The sequence below is a fragment of the Micropterus salmoides genome, unplaced genomic scaffold (assembly GCF_014851395.1).
Source record: "Micropterus salmoides isolate LMB-PRFRI ecotype aquatic unplaced genomic scaffold, ASM1485139v1 Ms_hic_scaffold_22, whole genome shotgun sequence".
NCBI classification, from domain to species: domain Eukaryota; kingdom Metazoa; phylum Chordata; class Actinopteri; order Centrarchiformes; family Centrarchidae; genus Micropterus; species Micropterus salmoides.
Genome location: NW_024041373.1, coordinates 18366311 through 18386836, shown reverse-complemented (window position 1 = coordinate 18386836; position 20526 = coordinate 18366311). Strand labels below are relative to the sequence as shown.

Below are 20526 nucleotides of genomic sequence, written 5' to 3'. Positions count from 1 at the left end.
CATTTTGGAAGAAAAAAAAATCACGGATAATTTCCGTGGTCTTGACAGATCTGGACCCGAGTCTTCACACTGATTGTGGATGCTATCTATTTCCCCGAGCAAGCCGCATTGGTTGATTAGGTATTGGAAGCTGTGTACTTGCAAGAGCTGCTACATGAAGCAATGGCAGGTGAGCTACTTTTAAAGGGAGGAAAAGGACCCACCTCACTTAGTGTGTGATGGCCTGAATCTGCAAGTTAGCTAGCCAACGTTAGCCGCTGGCAAGCTAAGTTGCTAGTTGTCAAACTGTGTCACTGTCAGGTCATTATTATCGCCAGGCGAAACGCGAGGCGGATACAAACTAACGATGTGTTCTTTTTTACAGGAGTTGCTGGAGGAAATGATTTTCAGTGGTGTTTCTCACAAGTGAAAGGAGCGATAGATGAAGATGTTGCGGAAGGTATGTTGCTAACGTTGGCTTGGCGGCCAGGCTAAAACGGTGGGTAGCTAGCTAGATGGGCTGATGATGATGCTCTAGGGGCTTAACATTAGACGCACGATAGCTAGATGGTCGCACGGGGGTTAATATAAAACAGCTGGCGCGATTGGTGAGAGTCTGTTTGTGGATCAGTTGCACAAACGCCCTTTCCTCTGTATGTCGTTAGCTAACTGTATGCTAGGTGGTGGCTAAGCTATTAAAGGGGAGCGACCGTGTCCATGACGTCAATGTGCTGCGTCCATAAATTGTCGTGTGACATCATGCTTGTTTTCATTCATTCATACATGAATGGGTGTACGTGTTTGGCTGGCAGTTTACCCGATGCTTCAGTTCAGAAAAACACCAATGGCACCCGACTCAGTACACAGTAGCTTTACCCTAGCTGTCAACAAAGCTATTATCGTGAAAGCTGAGTCTAAATCACTCTTGATTTGTGTCCATTTTCAGCGGACATAATCTCAACAGTCGAGTTCAACTATTCTGGGGAACTACTTGCAACTGGAGATAAAGGAGGCAGAGTAGTGATATTTCAACATGAACAGGAGGTAAGATTCACCACAGACTGTGCAGATGAGTATTATGTCAGAGGTGATGTGCTGACTCTGTGTTGCAATGATAATACTTGCACCTTGTGACTTATGTTTGCAATATTTGTTTCTCAGTCTAAGAATCGTCCACACCTGCGCGGGGAGTACAACGTCTATAGCACTTTTCAGAGTCACGAGCCAGAATTTGACTATTTGAAAAGTTTAGAAATCGAGGAAAAGATTAATAAAATAAGATGGCTACCCCAACAAAATGCTGCTCACTTTCTACTTTCGACAAACGGTAAGAGTTTTACTTTTGATCTATGTCAGACGATTGTTCTTCACCTCTAAATTGAACCATTTTCTTATCTGTTTTTTGTCAGATAAAACTATCAAATTGTGGAAAATAAGTGAAAGAGATAAACGAGCAGAAGGTTACAACCTGAAAGATGAAGATGGACGACTCAGAGACCCCTTTAGAATCACCTCTTTACGGGTATGTTTAATCAGACGTCAGACCTGTGTCATATTCAAACAAGGTTGTTGTTTGTTTTTTTTATGGTTTTCATAAAAACTTTAAATCTGCATGTGGTATCTTTCAGGTACCAGTACTGATGCCAATGGATCTCATGGTAGAAGCAAGTCCACGGAGGATCTTTGCAAATGCGCACACCTATCACATTAATTCCATTTCTGTAAATAGTGATCATGAAACGTACCTCTCCGCAGATGACCTAAGAATAAATCTATGGCACATGGAAATCACAGACAGAAGTTTTAGTATCCTTTTTCTTCATCAGAAAACAGCTTTTAGATGTGTGTCTTTTGGACCAATAGTCTCTACACTGTATCACAATGAAATACAAGACTGCTAGTTCCTTAACAGTGTGTTCCCAGATATTGTAGACATCAAGCCCGCCAACATGGAGGAACTGACGGAAGTAATCACAGCTGCTGAGTGCCATCCACACCAATGCAATGTATTTGTGTACAGCAGTAGCAAAGGCACCATCCGCCTGTGTGACATGCGAGCGGCGGCACTCTGCGACAGGCACTCAAAGTGTAAGTACCTCCACTGTAGTGCTGCAATGTTTAGTCAATTAGTTATTCTATGAGTGGAAAATCAGTTTATTATATTATATAGTTTATTTACATTTTGTCTAATATTTTGATTTCCTGCTATCTCCATTTTGTGTGTATAAATAAATAAATTGATAACATTTAGGGTTTTTTTTAACTTTTGGTCAGACAGAACAAAACTGAAGACATTACTTTTGGATCTGGTAAATTGTGATTGGTATTCATTATCTCATACGTTCTAGATTGTATATGATTATTTGATTAAATTAAAACGATTTAATAATTTAAGTAAAGGTAGATGTGTTGCTTCACTTGGTAAAATACCAATAAAGATTTTTTTTTTGTTATTATTCAGAGTTATTGGAGTCTAACTCCATGCTGGAAATGTTTTTAGAAATAGGAGTTGTGAGGATTTTTCTTCCTTTTATCTTTCAGTCTTTGAGGAGCCTGAGGATCCAAGCAGCCGGTCCTTCTTCTCTGAGATCATCTCCTCCATCTCGGACGTGAAGTTCAGTCACAGCGGACGCTATATGATGACACGTGACTACCTCTCCGTCAAAGTTTGGGACCTCAACATGGAGAACAGGCCAGTGGAGACGTATCAGGTGCATAAACGTACCTTTTTTAGTGACTTCAAATATAACTGGCATTAACCCTGTGTGAGAACAATATAAGCACTACAGCATTTTAAAAATGATTGCTTCGTGTTAGCCAGATGAGTCTTTTTAACACTTAATTATAGCCATACAGATAAAGACATTATGCTTGTGTGAATATTTAGGTGATGTGTTTTGTTTCAGGTCCATGAATACCTTCGCAGTAAACTCTGCTCCTTGTATGAAAACGACTGCATCTTTGACAAGTTTGAGTGCTGCTGGAATGGCAGTGACAGGTAAGTGTCCTTGTCTTGTATAGAATAGCATTTCACCTGCTACCAGCCTGTGGTCAGTGTATTTTAGTGAGTGTATTTTATTGTTTTATGTTCCTAAATTATAGATGCAATATATCTGTTGACATTGTGGGTGATTTTACTCAAGTTAATGTAAACAAACAATTAACGCGTTCTCTCTCCATCAGTGCCATCATGACCGGCTCCTACAACAACTTCTTCCGAATGTTTGACCGCAACACCAGGCGGGACATCACACTGGAGGCGTCCCGGGAGAGCAGCAAACCGCGGGCCACGCTCAAACCACGCAAAGTGTCGACCGGCGGCAAGAGGAAGAAGGATGAGATTAGCGTGGACAGCCTGGACTTCAACAAGAAGATCCTCCACACTGCCTGGCACCCCAAAGATAACGTGATAGCTGTGGCAGCCACCAACAACTTGTACATTTTCCAGGACAAAATCAACTAGAAGATTTGGGGCTCCAGAAGATAGGGCTTTTACCGTACCTGTGTAGTTAAGCCTACTACTTGTCTATCTGTATAAGAAGAAACAGCCTCGTTGTCCTCCTGGTGAAGAATTCGAAAGCACGTGTCTACTTTTTTTGCCACAGGAGGTTGATCTATAGGCCTGTTTTATTTTGAGTCTGAGCTTAGGTTGTTTTTGCCTTTGGCACCAGGGCAATCAACATGCCCACCCTCCCCCCTCCCGACACAGAAAGCCCAATTCGGGTCTAAAAGGAATGGCACTCCCTAGAGGTCAAACTCTTGAACGTTGGTGTTTGTGTTGACATTTTAAGCCTTCATTTCATGATTTAACGACAGAACTCTTGGAAGCCCTTAAAATGACGTCTTGTCAAAAGTTGTAACATCATCTCAAAGATTTTGGGCCCTCTGAAGCACGGATTAATGGTCAATAAGCCTAACTGTAACATTCCCCCATTGGCCATGTATTCAGGCCAAGCTACTGGTGGAAGAGGCCATGAATTTGGAAAGTGGACCCGTTTCTTTTCTCCCCCTCCCTCTTCTTTCTTTACCCCAGTCAATACGGTGACATAATTTCACTGACTGTATCTACTCAAGTACACCTTGTCATCCACATAATAAAAGAAACTAAAACTACAGATGTGTTTTTAAATTTAAAAGTATGTATTAAAACATGTTTATTGCTTTGCATGTTTTTATGTTGTAGAGAGGTGTCCAGTCACACCACTGTCTTTGAGCAGATCTCAAGCAAACTTCTTATGGAAATACTATTTGGGGCTACTAGTTTCAGAACCACCGGTGGGGACAAACTGATAATGCGTTTGTGTCAAGAGATTCGTTTCTAGTTTTTGATCATGTTTTAGGATGCAGGCTGGAAACTACACGGCACAAGATGGGGCCCAGGACAAAGGGAATCTGCAGCCTTAATACCTACTTCTATCAGTGACAGCTACAAGTTATGTCCCCAAACGTTTTACAAACCTCATGTGCATTATTTGTAAATCCTATTTTATAGAGTTATGTCCTCATATACTGCTGCTATATGTGGCTGTCTTTGAAAATACAGAGGAGGAAAATTGCACACCATACGGTTTGTGAAAGAGTGCCTCCGAATCGTGTACTAATGTAGGAATATTCAGACCGGCCTCATACATGTGCCCTTATTCACTTAATAGGGATGTCACCCAAATTTGAACCGCGTATTGCAAATGTGGATCTTATCTCCGTAGTTGTGAATGCAGAAAACGAAGGTTGACTACACAAAACATATACTGATGACATTAAAACAAACATAACAATGCATTGTCTTTGTCCATTGATTCCTAACATGGTGGCAATGTATTCACTTGTTTATTATTTTGACCAAAGTTCAATAAAATTTTAATTGTGTTCATCTGCATGTGGTACTTTCATTTGAAAAAACAGTTTGCTTCATGTTTCCACATATTAACCGGTTTGTAAATACACCATGTGTGTATACCCAACTTTTATTTTGAGTAGGATGAATAAATTGGACCATTTCAGTTGATTTTCTTTCAATAACAATTACATTTCCACAAATTAAGCAATCTGCAATGGAGGCAATCAGTGAAACGCTAAGCTAATGATCCCTTGGACAAAAGGTCAAATAAAATTACAAGCCCAAACTATTTTCTTTATCCACAGCTGGTCTAAAAATAAAAATCACTTGACAGTATATCATTTAAAATCAATAGTGATTTCTCATTGCAAAAAGAAAAAGGCAATGACGTACAATATGTATCAGTTCTGTAACGTGCAGATTTAAGGAGCAGGAAACAGCCAAACAGTCATCTCCAGGCCACAACAAGGGGCAACAGCAAGGAGCAGAGGATTGGTCACTGTTGTGATGAGGAGAATACACCATGAAACAGCAATGACACATCCTCAACTCTCCATGCGGGGGGGGGTGGCGTGGTGCACTCAAACAAATTGGACAGTGTCACATGGCCACATCTTCCTTGATATTCAGAAGGTCCAATTTTAAGGCATGCCAAGATGGTCACATCAAGGTGACAAAGGTGTTGCAACACCGCCATCCTACTTAGTAGGTGTTGTGGGAGGTCAGTCGCTTCCCAATATATATCCTAAAAGGAGAGAGACAAACAATGTAATATAAGATGGTGCTGAGTGCAAGATATGCAAAAAGAATTCTCCAGAAATAGATGTTACAAAAAGTACAAAACACTGAAGCTTAGACTTGATCCTCTACTTTATCACCAGATTTCACTAGAAAAAAAACCCAAGTGGTATTGGTAATTAACCTAACCTACCACACACTCTCAAAAACTGACAACGACTGTGTCACCCGATGCTGGTTCTCCAAAGCAGGTTTTGTCAAAAAAACACACGTGAAATGGGAAATGACGCCAACCTACACATGAAACAGCTGTTGAATGTTAATATAAAGATAGCAATTATAAAGACAAAGAATATATTTCAAAGGGAACGCCCCCTTAAGTCGGAAGAACCGCACTAACCCAACTTTGTAATCTGCTGAGTATCAATAGTTAAAGCGGTGGTTTATACTGTTTGATAGCACTTCTGTGTACATTTTCGTACGTGTTGCTACAGTGTTTAGCGTGTCTACAGTGTTTTGTTTTTTGAATGTGTACATTGTCCCTTTTCAAATAAACAAATAAATAACTAAAATAAATAATAATAATAATAATAATAATAATCCTTATTTGTAGAACACTTTTCAAAAACAAGTTACAAAGTGCTTTAACAAGTGTAAAGAATAATACAAAAAGAAACAAGATAAGAGCATGAAAAATTTATATAAAATTAGTAAAATACAATAATTAAAAAAAATAAAATTAAAAAAAATAAAATAAACTCGGGTGTGACGTCATTCCCAGCTCCGACCTCCGACTTCCGAGGTAAATGGAACGCACCATAATACTAGACAACCACCAAATCATTAATGTAATGTTGGAGCAATTAAAATGAATGTTTGCATCAGTTTTTCTAAACAGTACGAAACCATATATTTGTACGTAGGATTATTTGAAAAATGCCAAATAAATGTTTAATCGGTATAGCAAATTATTCCATTATTTAAGTGAATATACATCAATTTTATGTGGTCAGGGGTTTAAATTGTTCTTTAAAGATTCCTCTGCAATCGTCTCTAAAAGGTACCTATGTATTTTTTTAGTTTTTAAGAGAATGTAATATTGCCAGAGTTAGAGATTAAATGATGTTGCTTACCCAAGGCCAACAGCAAGTATGTGAGAAATGATTAATGATGGAAGGAAAAGCTTCAGAAAGTCAGCAGAGAGAACGCCTCCCTTCTTCATGACGCTGGTGTTCCTAATGCTGAGAGAGGTCGAGCGCTTAGGGTACTTCAGCAGGAACTCCCTACAGAGGAGCACATTAATTTTTCACTGTTTTGAATACATTAAAATCAATGACTGCTGGTCTAATGTCATACTGACACCTCTGCTCACACAGACATCATTGTTCTTTCACTCTATGAATTACAATTACAAATCATGTCATAAAAAATAAAATAAATATACTTGGGCTAAAACAGATGAGGGACAAATTGAAGAAAAGACCTGAATAAAAGATTGGAGAAACATATAAAATGCAGATGCTTCCGTGCACCAGGGCTCTCTGAATGGTTTGGTAACTATGAAAACGATGTGAGTAAAATGCTAGGTCCTTTACAGTCACCAAATCTCAACCCAGTTTCACATGTATGCAAGATTTTAGACCAACGTGTGAGACAATGCTCTGTAAAATCAAATAATATAACATAAACTTTCGTCTTCAAATCTATTTAGTGATGTCTGTGACTGTCTCTGATGCTATTTGACCTTTTGTTATGTCTGGCTATGTTTGTTTTTTCCTTTCTATCTGTTGTACTAAGGTCACTCTTGCAAAACAGAGCTTAAGCTCAATGAGATTACCTGATTAAATAAAGGTGGTACATATAATTGAGGGAATATCTCGTAGAGTACTGGTGTTCATCCCTCTAATTAACAGAGTTCATGAGGCTTGTAGTGGCCTGACTCCATGCTAAAACATCTCATGTTGGTTTATTAGTCACCCGTGTGTACATGTATACTGAAATTACAAAGAAACTTCATACCAAAAATACTAAGTTACACCATTAGTGGTGGCAACATACTTTGGTGGATTGTTCTCAGGTCGACTAGACCAGTCCCAGATCCAGTCAGCATTTTTCTTCATCAGGTTCTCTACTTCCCGTCTTCTTTCTTGGAAATCTTCATCTGACTAAAAACACCAATTGTGGATAATCAAGTGCTGTCGGAACACATCCTGCAACAACTTGGCCATCAGTGATTTCTAAAAATAACGTTATACTGTACAACATCCTATGAATTATTTAATAAAACTACACTATTATTAGACTTTGATACATTTTATAACTTTACAGGTATGATTTTGTGGTTCCAAAAAATACCTGCGAGCTGTTTCCCTCTGAGCCTCTCCACATAAGAAGGGGGGTCTGTGCTCTTAGTGGGCTGTTGTGAAGAAGTGAAGAAACCAACAACACATAAGGGAAATGTTGGTCACTTAAGACACACGTTTGGAATAACACTTCTTGACAAGCTGTATTAAACAACACATATGAAAAACACAAACTGTGATTCCCTTTTTCCAACCCTCCCCCAAACCTGTTACACTGAGAGCTTCCTCTGGAGCTGCTTCTGCCTGACTCGTGCTGTGCATCTAGCAGCATTTTCTCCATGTCAACCTCCTGGATGGACGTGGGGATTTGCTCCTGACTTCCATGGTGACTGGTGCTTTGGGATCCAGTGCCACTGAAATGCAGCTCAACCCAGGAACCTTATATCAGATGATTTTAATACATGAAATATGTGAATGAAATCTGGGTAGCCTATTCAGTAGTGGTATCACTGGCCTATATAGGCTGGGACTGCCGCAGGCTATATGTACAGTAGAACAACAGATAAGGACTGTCCTCGGCTTGAAGGCATTTTGATTTGGCATCATTGCAAACAAGCCTATTAACTAACTAGACCGATGGGTGTCCTCTTATAATAGATCGACAAAATAATGTAACGTTAAGCTTTAATCTAGCTAATTAGATGTATACCTCGTCTGTTCAGCTCAGGCTATGTTAGCTGATTTAACGTTAGTTACCTCGTGTTTTACAAGGTTGTTGGTTGTTTATACTTTACCTTGCAAACTCTCGTCCGATGAAACGTCCTTTTGGCGTGACATTGTACCGATTTAGTCTTGCGGGTCCTCTCGTTTACGCAGTTTTAGGGGCCTAAATGTCAGCGAAATGGTGGCAAAATCTGTGCGAGCAGCTACAGTTGCAACTACCACAATAACAGTGACGCAATATTATGTTTGTCTGAAATGTGATTGGCTCTGAAACGGCCGGGCGCAACACGCAGACGGCCCACCCAAAATAGCGCGCATGCCCGGACACGCTTCCTAAACAACCTCAATAAACATGATTGCTAAGCTACGTAATCAGCTTTGTTAAAACACCGTATTTATAAGCGACATTGATTCCTTTTGCTCATGTCAGCTTATTTTACATTTTGAATTAAACCTGCTTTATGATAGTTCCACACGCCTGTCTGCAGATGGCAGTCATAGCTCATAACTGCCCCCTCTCTTGAGTTGCATCAGTATGTAAGGTACAGTAGCATACAGTATGTAATAAGGTCACACATCTCAGCCATGGCTAACTATGCAACTGCAATTATTTGGCGTAAAAATGTCAAAATAGGACATTCAACATGAAATGTGCTGTAGTAAACATGTATAGCCTCAATGCCCCAATGTAACCTTGTTGCAGTGTCTTATGACTCTGTTCTGTATTGTTAGAGTCCCAAACCGTCTATAACTAAATGAATGCTTTCTGAGCTGAGGAACATAGACAGGTATTGACCAAGAAAAACCTTGTTTCTACTGACTTATTTTAATCAGTTATTCTGACAATGTGCTGTATTTTGACAAAGCAAAACACTTTATTGTCCATGCTTTCTCGAAATGGCGACTCCGAATTTCAGGCTCGCAAATTAAATTATGTTTGCTACCATGGAGATTAGCATGTCTAATTATTCTTGCAAAATTAAATTACTTCAACAATTGAGGGGGGTTATTATTCTTGGGTGTGTTCAACTCATGGCAGACCATGGTTTACACGGAGTATATGGAGCTTACTAGATCATTTTAAAACAGAGATAAATTACTTGGGTAACCAAAAAATAGTGTTTTCCTCCTTATAAATTTTTCTACTTTAAATTCCCTTTCCTGCTGCATCAGGGTTTTATGTAGCAATTAATCACTTTTTTATTTTCTGTAAGTGGTTTGTTTTAAACACAAACTCACTGTTTTGAGTGTAGTTACTGTAATCCCAATATACATATGCAAAATGGGGATGCATATTGGTTAAGACAAAAGACAAATTTTAACTGTTCACTCAAGCAATGGAGAAAATATGCCTTTTGCCACACTGCACATTGGAATACCTGGGATTTAACTTATAAGTCAGACAGACCATTCAGAGTAGACATATTAACTGATAATAGTATTGTGAAGGCCAGTAATCATTTCCCAATATTCAATAAGTCAGAGCCATAACAAGGTGTATGGAACTGCAACTACTGGCTTTTCTCCAAAAAAGCAGCCGACTCTCAAAAGGTAGAGACAAATTATGTCAGAAATTACATGCTTTCCATATTCTAAAAACGAAGACTATATATTCTAATAACCAAGCCTCTTGAGGATATTATGTTCAGAACTGTTCAATGTAGCACAACATGTAATATGATGCTGATTCAATCAATAATGCATACATCTATGGTGCTGAAAAAAAACTAAATAAACATTTATAAAAACCGAAGCAATAAAGAATTTATCACAGGTAATGTCTCAAATAATATTATACTCAGCTGGTGTAAGTTGTTTATATTTTCATGTAGTGCTGTCAGAATTTATGATGGAGGCAATATTGACAGTAATTTTGTTAAGTGTTATGAATGTTGTGTCCCGCTCCACATCCCATCTCATTATAAAAATGCTCTCACCAGATGGCACATGTACCAAAACGGATGCATTGAACAGTGTTAGAGTACCCTTTCCATTGCTACATTGAGCTCTTTGATTTCACGTGTGTCACATGACTTTAACTATGAGCTTTATTTAACGATATGCAGTTATTAAATAACAACAAAAACCTTACTTTGCCCCATTTATGAGCTCACAAGAGCAATGAGCACTGGCTTAGCCAACACCACTGAATTTACACTTGACATAAGCTGTAACCATGACGCAGAACAGTATACTCAATGAACTGACACATGTAAAATCTAAAGCAGGATGGCCTGTAGAGATTTAGGAGAACTCCAAGCAGCTCAAACATACAGTACATAAAGGTATCTGTCCAAATCAAGAATAAAAAGTAGGATGCTTTAAGATTTACAGTTACAAAATGTAAAAAAACAAAGAAGGAAGTCATTGTTGCCTAATGTAACGTTATACCTTCTCAGCATGTCACGCAATTCTCTCTTAACCCCACCTTTACCAGGCCTGGTAATAGGTTGATTATAGACATACCCACATGGTGTATGGTTCATCTGTGCCATCATGGAGCCATGTATCCTTTGCCCCAAATCTTCCATCAGCATCTGCAGGAAGGCACCAAACTCTACACTGGATTGTGAGCTGTGGAAGATTTTTTTCCAAATTCGTTAACGGATCTTTTATCCAAGTGTAACATATATTCAACACAATAATGACGTTTTCTAAATTGTTTTTCTAACTGCCCGTTCAAGACACATTACCAATGGGTATATCTCCTCTTCCACCCAGTGTACACAGCCAAAGGAAATTTTATTTTTGCGTTTCTTTACCCATATTAATCTTATAAAGCTACCTGTGCTGGAGTGGTCAGATATGTCAGGCTGCTATTTTTCTAGCAATGTGGGAAAGCTAGCTAAGTTAACTAAGTTAACCTGCTAACTTGCCTAACAGTTAACATTAACTATCCTTCACTGCACTTATTTCTGTCAACGTCTTAAACAACAACCACATACAATACCAAAAATGAAATGCCCAATATTTTTTAAAATGTGGATTCACCTTTTTCAAGAGCTGAAAACATTGTCAGTGGATGTTTCTCACGCTTAAGAAAAGGGACATCTGTCCATTCAAATCATCTGGAAAATAGCCACATGGAGCAGCATCTGTTGACCAGTAAGTAAAGTTCATAGCAGCTTTCACAGATCATGGTTACAAAGTGCTTTACAAGAGTAAAGCCAACACCTGTTTGATTCCAACACCAACAATCTGGTCAATCACTTCAATCATATCTGCTTGTCGTCACTAAATATTACTGCTCCTCTAAAGGTTAGGCCTACGTCTAAAGCTAGTAAGCAACCCTGGATAAATGACAGCATTCGCAGCCTAAAAAGGGAATGCAGGAAAGCAGAGCTCAAATGGAAAAAATCCAGTCTCCAAGTCCATTACCTCAGTCTGAAGGATTTATTAATTAACTACAATAACATGGTTAAGGATGCGAGAACACACTATTTTTCTGAACTCATTACTACACATAAACACAATCCCAGGTTTCTGTTTAAGACTGTGGATCAGCTGGTAAACCCAACCCCTCCTTGTGCCTCAGCTGGAAGTAATGATGGCTGTGAATTGTTTTTATATTATTTTACCAATAAGGTGGTGCCAATCAGAGCCTCTATTACCCCTGCAGCCTCTTACTCAGAGGTTCCTCACCAGCAACAAGAGAGTTTTAACCAGTTTTATCCCATCGACTTGTCTGAGCTTATAAAAAGAGTATCACAAATGAGAGTGTGCTCCAGCCCACTTGATGTAATACCTACAAAGTTTTTACTGAAAGTAATAGATTCTGTTGGCCCCCATTTGATCTCTGTTTTTAACAGCTCCCGATCTACTGGTTGTGTCCCTGATTATTTTAAAACGGCTTGCGTGAACCCACTTTTAAAGAAACCTGGTTTAGATCCCTCCTTCCCACAAAATTTTAGACCAATTTCAAAACTGCCTTTTATTGCAAAGATTCTAGAAAGAATTGTGTCCAAACAGCTGCTCACTGTACTGGAAAATAACAAATTATTTGAAAAGTTTCAGTCTGGTTTCAGGAAGTACCACAGCACTGAGACTGCCCTGCTTAAAGTCACCAATGACCTTTTAATGTCTGCTGATCACAACATCATGTTAGACAGACTGAGGCACTGGGTGGGGATCTCTGGTACTGCCCTAGAATGGTTTTCATCCTACCTGTCAAATAGAAAGTTTTGCGTGTCTGTAAACAACTATGTCTCTTTGTTCTGTCCAGTTAAATATGGTGTGCCTCAGGGGTCGGTCTTAGGACCCATTTTGTTTTCCTTGTATCTGCTTCCCCTTGGACATATTATCCATAACCATGGCATTTCTTTTCATATTTATGCTGATGACACACAAATATACTTGCCCGTCAGATCCACAGACCCTGGAATGCTGAGTTCACTTAACAACTGCCTTTGTGAAGTTAAAAAATGGATGTCAAATAATTTCCTCCAACTGAACTCAGACAGAACAGAAATCCTGGTCATTGGGTCCCAGCAGATGGCAAATACTGCCATCTGCTGGTTCCCTAGTAAATCACATTAAGCCTGTGGCAAAGAACCTTCGTGTTTGGTTTGATAGTAATTTAAATTTCGAGCAGCACACCACAAAGCTTGTTCAATCATGCTTTTATCGACTTCGAAATATAGCAAAAATTCGATCTATGTTAACTTTTAAGGACACCGAGACCATTTTACACGCCTTCATCTCATCACGTCTGGATTATTGCTATAGCCTTTTCACTTGTTTAACCCAAAAATCTACTGATCGACTCCAGACTGTCCAGAACTCAGCTGCCAGGCTTTTAACCAGAACAAAGAAATATGACCACATTACTCCTATTTTAGCTTCATTACACTGGCTACCAGTATGTTTTAGAATTGACTTTAAAATTCTATTGATCACTTTTAAAGCTCTTCATGGCCTCTTGCCTTGTTATATTTCTGAACTTTTAGTCCCATACACACCAGCACGTACCTTGAGATCCTCGGGCAGAGGTCTGTTGTCTGTTCCAGAGTCTCGACTGAAAACTAAAGGGGACAGAGCGTTTGCTGTCAGGGCCCCGAGGCTCTGGAACAGCCTGCCCGAGAAAAATCAGGTCTACTTTTATAGGAGAGCCTTTCCCGATCTTATTTGACTTTATTTTATCCCTTTTATTTTATTGTATTTTACTAATTTTATATTTATCTTAAACGTGTATTTTAGTCTTTTCAATGTTTTCATGCTTTTATCTTGTATTGTTTTTGTATTATTGTCTCTTGGGTATTATTGTCTTTACACTTGTTAAAGCACTTTGTAACTTGTTTTTGAAAAGTGCTCTACAAATAAAGATTATTATTATTATTATTATTATTAAAAGAAATGGGACACACTTCAAAAAACAACATACAATAAAACACAAGTAACAACATTGTAAAACAGTAAAAAAACAAACAAAAAAAAAAAGTCTATGGCAATAACATTTACAAAACACAAGATTGTACAGGTTAGACAGCACAGGACCGCAGAACCTGAGTGATCTAGTGGTGATATAAGGGTGGAGCAGGTTGAGGATGTCCCCAGGTGACTGTCTATACAGGGCTCTCTATGTGAAAGCAAGAACCTTATAATGAATCCTCGACCTGACTTGGAGCCAATATAAAGATGACAATGGGTGTGATGTGAGTTGTACTACCAGACCTAGTTAGCTGCAGAGGTACAGTAACTGCCACAACACAATCTACAGATCAAATGGCATTGTCAGTGTGTTGAGAAGCAATGTTTTGCTATTTGAACAGCTTGCAACCACCACTCTTCATAATGGGAATTTGGTCACAGGCTAAGCAGGTTCACTACTGTCAAGTCCTACGCTTGAAAAACGTGGAAATATCTATTAAATTCCCGTCAAAACTGGAACACTAAATTGGCCCTTTGTAGGTGAAACTATACCCATAAAATCCGATTTAAAATATTATTTTTTAGTATATTATTGAATTTAGGGCAGAATCAATATAATGTCATGTAAAAAAAACAAAAACAATAAATGCAAATTCAGAGTGTTCTTTATTCTTGCTGAGATTACCCTTTATTATTATTTTTTGAGTTTTAGAAATGCAACAACACACAATGAATTCATTTTGGCTTGTATTGTATTTACAAATACACAGTATTTTATCTTGCCTGGAAAATTCTGAATTCACCTGCAGAAGATTATTTGCAACCATCGTTGCTACCCCTAGAGATAATTTTTACTGCAAGTAATAACCTGAGATATTGATTCCACTCGATCTGCATAATGTAATCTTGTCACTTGTTCACTTCAAATAAGCATTCATTTTCAGTTATGATTCTGGCAGCAGTTAGTAGGTTTGGCTTGTTGCATGCAACCCTGTCAAAAAGAGGTAAAACATACAATGGTGACACTCTTGCAACAGATGACAAGCCGATAGAGATGTCACAGTTGATAGTGCACAAGACCTTGCTTTTTCTGTTAACTGACAGCATATTGAGGGATGAATCGTTGTCCACAAGAGCGGGCTGGTGAGGACAGCTAGTACGATGATAGTACAGGAGTTGGTGTTACTTTGTGTGCGTGTGGGAGGGGTGCTGTGCAAAAGCTTGTGCATGAAGAAGACAGCAGGCCAGACTGGAATTGGGTACAATCGATAACATAGACAGGACAAAATGGCTAAGGAAGAATGATGGTGTCCGGAGCAGGACATTTGCCAGAGCTTAATTTGGTATGAATGAGAATTCACTGCCGAGCATGGAAAGCACTGCTGTGTATGGTGCTTGGAGTTTCACAGAGGGCAGAGTATCTCTTCTTCTGATGATAATGTTGAGCAAGAAGAATGGGTTTTTCAAACCCATTCATTTGGTCTTATTTGACTTTATTTTATCCCTTTTATTTTATTGTATTTTACTAATTTTATATTTATCTTAAACGTGTATTTTAGTCTTTTTAATGTTTTCATGCTTTTATCTTGTATTGTTTTTGTATTATTGTCTCTTGGGTATTATTGTCTTTACACTTGTTAAAGCTCTTTGTAACTTGTTTTTGAAAAGTGCTACAAATAAAGATTATTATTATTATTATTATAAAAGTCCAGTCTATTGCCTTTTCAGCCCAGGGCACTTGTTACTACAAGAAGGTCAGAGGAGTTCATCATGTAAAACAGATTCTGTTGTTTCTAAAATAAAACGGCAGAGATTCTTTTTAATATGCTCTAAATGAATAGACAAAACAGGCAGAGGTAGTCCGGCCCAAAAGCCCTTACACCTAATGTGTTTAAAGTGGACTAATTCAGTTACATTCACTAATTGCTGTAGGAACATTAGATGGAGAATTATAGACTAAAATTTTAAACCGTCTAGGCCATACCTCATATTTTGATGCCAAGACTAAATTGGCTGTCCAAAAGAATGAACTTCTATTAGTTGATAAATTTAATATATTTAGTAAATTCGACATCATCCATGTGTTTTGACTCTCTTGATTCCAGCAGGGTCCTCATCCCCCCAGGGTTTTCTTGAGCCTTTTTAAGACGAGTATGTTTTGCCTTAGCTAAGAAAATAAAAGAACCAACTAGCTGATTTATACTGATCACAATAATCCCTTTCTCAATGACTGGAGATAAAATAACAGGTCCAATCTCAGCATGCAGAAAAATATTGGCCTGGCAAGTCGTTCAGACAATATCCATATTTCCATCCATCCATCCATCCATCCATCCATCGTCAACCGCTTATCCTGCGTACAGGGTCGTGGGGGCTGGAGCCAATCCCAGCTGACATCGGTCGAAAGAGCACACCCCGGACAGGTCGCCAGTCCATCGCAGAGATATCCATATTTTATTTTGATTAAATTATTCTCATTTTATTTACAGTTTTTGTATTGATATCACTGGTCATTTGTTTTGCGTAACGGCAGTCATCTTCTACATACTTAGACAGCTTTGACTTCTGTGATTAAATATATTTAACTCATTAACTAACTGGGGGTCATAATAAGACTTTGCATTGAGTAAAATTTCCATTATAGATGCAATGGTGAACAGAGAGAAAGTAACTGGAATGATTCCATGAGGCAAATTCAACAAGATCTTCCTGCTGCTTACATCCCTCAGAATGTAATTTGATTATCTCGCATCCTTATCAATTCAAGAGGGAGGAAGTATTATATGCCCCAGTGTGTGTGATGCTTTGTCCTCAATTCATAACGAATGATCCAACATTCAATTAAAATCACTCTATTAATCACAAGCAATGCTTTAAACTTGTTAGTATGGTCTTGATGCCTCTGTCTGACTCTGACTGCAATCCTGGCCTGACTATCCCTGTCTGGGATCCAGTCTGTTCTCTTTGGTCTTTATTTGCTCTTAAGTTGACCAGCCTCTTTCAGAAACATGACTAGCAGCTTTAAAAGGCACTTATTGAGTTGTAGGTGAGATCAATTAGAAACAAATGGAGAAGGGGAGCTGTGTGAAAGTTGTGGGAACTCCTGCCAGAGGCAGCTTATAAAACATACTTTTATAAGCTGTGGTGTCACAAGCATAAATCGTGACGCTCCGAAGTGCCATTTAGAGGGGGAAATAAATCATTTTCTCGGCAGACAGGGAACGTGGACCTGTGTGTGCATACATGCAGAGAATAGCAATTGTTAACTGTTTACAGTTTGTAACAACCCCTAATTTACAGAGATATAGAGTGAGGAACAGGAGATTGAACACTAAATTTCACTGAAACATTTACAGATTTGAAAACATCCAGTAACATTTCACCAATGTTTTGGGGGGTTTACAATTAACAAACTAATCATGAGATGTTGCTAAGACAACTCTCTGTTTCATTATTTTGCGGGAGAAAGTAATGTAAAGGATATTTTGGCATTTATTCTCTATTGTTTGGTGATTATGTGCTTTAACAATGTTACATATGCATCCTGCTGCTTAAGCATAGCAACATATTCTATCTATTCATATTCTAGTCATTTTAATTAAAAGATGCATTCTGATTGCAATCAATGCATTCTTATCTTTCAAGACACATCAATGTGCCATGAGTCAGGGCCAAGTAGACATATATTAAGGATTGTTGAGCAAGTATTTTATGGTACTAAATGTTACATAATGTTGATTGCTTAATATTAATATAAACATCTACATCTGTTTTAATGTTCCAACAACTATAATAATCTACTCTTTGCAGGTGGTGTTATAGCAGGGGCAGCTGATTTTTCTTGTTTAAACATACTGATACCGACTGTCAGCATCAGTGTCCTAACAAAGGCTCGTAATGATTGAACAACCTTGTGGAAATAGTTTTATCTTGCATCCACTCTCATTGCCACAAAGCCTCAAATAGCAATGTTTTCTAATATCTCTCGTGTCAGATTCTTCGTGGGAACTCTACCAGCAAGATAGTAGGCCTATAGTTTACCATTTGTGGTCAGTAATTATATTATTTTAAGACTCAGAGGCATGGTTGAACCCAAACATGTGTACCACAGGAATCTCAACACACTGGAGTCCCAGAGAGCAAGTCATGGGAATCACTCTGTTATTTACTTACTTAATATATGGAATGCTTGCTTAATTAAACAATTTGGAGGCCACATTTATTTTATTTCAGGTTAAGAGTGACTGACACTTGTCTAAAAAGTTTGTTAAAGAAAAGTTGCTATAAAGACAGGCCATTGTGCTGGGAAAAGTGTGCTAACAAAGGAGAAGAGAGACACAATGTTGAATCAGACAGATCATAGGAACACAACTCATTGATAAGCCTGTGTGGATATTAACCCACTGTGTAATCTGCAGTAGCCACTCATATTTCTATCGCTGCATCATTTCTGTTTGACTCCAGGGGATGATTTAATGATATCCTGATATGAGGAGCTGTAATTCATGATAAAGTGCATTCAGTATTGTTGTGCCACCCGTACCTCCTGGCCATAATTTTCTCTTCATATTGTTTTCGGTGAAGCAAATAGTTGGTGCTGTGGGGATACCATCGCTTTGGGTACATGTTGCTTTCATATGCTCTTGCTGTTGTTTGTAGAGTGGTACAAAGAGATGTTTCCAGCATAGTTTCCAGATACTGTGGATCATTTTTGTAATCTCTTTCTCTTGCAGAATAATTGCTCCCTTGAGCAGCACATGATTCAGTTTTCAGTCATAATAAAATGTTTGTTTTCAAGCTATTGACTTATCAGTCGATTTATATTATTTGTAACATATTACACATAAGTAAAACATTTTCTTGCACTCTGATATGGTCTGTCAATTTGAAAAGTCTGCCTTTATATAACATTATTATTTTCATTCTCAGATGTAATGCGCAGCAATAATCTTTCTTTTTTTTCCATGTTTAAATCACACTCTCAGTCAGTCTTTGAAGCCTTTCAAGTTTAAAGCATGAGTATCCAAACTATGACAGATGATATCTGATAGTTGACTGATACATTTAAATACTGTTACAAAACAAACAAACACACATGCATGTACAAAATGTATCATGCATGTTGTCACAGTTGTACAGTGTCAGGGTCGGAACTCACAGGTAGTCACATTGTAATACTAGCTGTAAAGCAAACTGCACATTAGATATTGTTTGCATGATTTAATAGTACAAAACAAACATTTACTGATGTGGAAGTTCACAAAATGTAAAAACGACAAAGCAGAATATGCTGCATTTCACATTGTTTCAAATATTCAATAAATATCTTTTAAAGGTCCAGTGTGTAATATTTAGGAGGATCAACTGACGGAAATGCCATATAATATACATAACCGTGTTTTCAGTGGTGTATAAAGACCTTACATAATGAATCGTTATGTTTTTATTAACTTGGAATGAGCCATTTCTATCTACATACACTGCAAGTCCCCAAACAAGGACTTCACCATGTCACACCGCCGTGCTTCTACAGTAGCCCGAACAACAAACTGCTCTACAGAGCGCATTTCGTTACTACATTGTATATGAATGAAGAAGAAGTAGTAATAGTCGCTGTCATCTGGTTTATTAGAAGTTAGAAGAGACATGAATTAAATGAAATTATTTAGCACAATAGCCGACAGAGCTTGTCAGCCACCGTAGCTTCTCCTACGCGCTTGCAAAGGGAAGAGTAAGTGGCGACTGGCCCTTTGGTTGCAATTTGCAACCCTCACCACTAGATGCCACTAAGACTTACACACTGAACCTTTAATATCTGCTTAAAGAGGTGGTATTATGCTTTTGGGCTTTTTCCCTCTCCTTTATTGAGTTATATATCTTTTTTGTGCATGAAGTCCAGCCCAAAGGGAGTTCCCATCTCCCACAGAAAGCTCTGCTCTGAACCGCTTGAGAACAGCTAGTTTGTAGTCCAGCCCTTCACTTCCTTTACTTGTGACATCACAATGAAAACGCGTCATAAAGCTTGCCAAGCGGCTATCGGGGTCGGGCACGCCCTTGACTCGCCTTTGTTTGGTTTTCCATTGTAGAAATGTTGTACCTGTACCTGCTTCCAGGAGTAGAGTCAAGTCCATCAATTTGCGCTATGGTAGCATTTTTCGGCAAGGCAACATAGATTGTCAGAACACCGTCAACAGTTCAACGTTTAGTCCTGATGGTAAAATGTGGAACAATGATGTTGTGGACTTGAGAGTAACTTATACCATCTGCTAGGTTACGGTCGCAGTCTGAAGCGGCTATGATTTGGATCACACTACCTTGTTTCCCACCCTTCTCTGCTTCTGATTGGCTAGTAGTCCTTACCTGGGAACTGCGCATGTACAACTCCCAAACAAAGATTTTGTACAAGTAAGATGCATCACTCAAGAGCGGAGCGTACAACACATAGGGTGAAAAGAGGAGCTGCGGCAATGTGCAGTATGAGAAAAATGTGGTGTTTTTTGAAAATTAAACCATGTAAACCTGTTCTGGTACAACCCCTAAATAAGATTTTGAACCTGAAAATGAGCATAATACCACCTC

At 38.5% G+C, this 20526-nt stretch overlaps 2 protein-coding genes across 2 annotated transcripts; one reads left to right on the top strand and one right to left on the bottom strand.

Annotated features, from left to right (window-relative positions):
- Positions 1–4094, top strand: ppp2r2d (protein phosphatase 2, regulatory subunit B, delta). The gene is made up of 10 exons (XM_038737256.1): positions 1–169; positions 365–439; positions 926–1023; positions 1141–1306; positions 1389–1501; positions 1608–1785; positions 1903–2067; positions 2521–2690; positions 2886–2977; positions 3163–4094. Exons 1-10 carry the CDS (start codon positions 163–165, stop codon positions 3440–3442), a joined length of 1344 nt encoding a protein of 447 aa, XP_038593184.1. The 5' UTR covers positions 1–162; the 3' UTR covers positions 3443–4094.
- Positions 4095–4925: 831 nt separating this feature from the next.
- Positions 4926–8813, bottom strand: bnip4 (BCL2 interacting protein 4). The gene is made up of 6 exons (XM_038737257.1): positions 8652–8813; positions 8124–8295; positions 7910–7970; positions 7613–7719; positions 6688–6837; positions 4926–5561 (listed from the first exon to the last, which is right to left on the bottom strand). Exons 1-6 carry the CDS (start codon positions 8692–8694, stop codon positions 5519–5521), a joined length of 576 nt encoding a protein of 191 aa, XP_038593185.1. The 5' UTR covers positions 8695–8813; the 3' UTR covers positions 4926–5518.
- Positions 8814–20526: the final 11713 nt, after the last annotated feature.

Bases quoted from the DNA above. Each gene is read 5' to 3' on its own strand.
- ppp2r2d (XM_038737256.1), top strand. The intron at 1,024-1,140 runs GTAAGATTCACC...TTTGTTTCTCAG, and splicing joins TATTTCAACATGAACAGGAG to TCTAAGAATCGTCCACACCT. The intron at 2,978-3,162 runs GTAAGTGTCCTT...TCTCTCCATCAG, and splicing joins TGCTGGAATGGCAGTGACAG to TGCCATCATGACCGGCTCCT.
- bnip4 (XM_038737257.1), bottom strand. From the start codon at position 8,694: ATGTCACGCCAAAAGGACGTTTCATCGGACGAGAGTTTGCAAG. The intron at 7,720-7,909 runs GTATTTTTTGGA...TGGTGTTTTTAG, and splicing joins CAGAGGGAAACAGCTCGCAG to TCAGATGAAGATTTCCAAGA. The intron at 6,838-7,612 runs GTATGTTGCCAC...GCTCCTCTGTAG, and splicing joins CCTGAGAACAATCCACCAAA to GGAGTTCCTGCTGAAGTACC.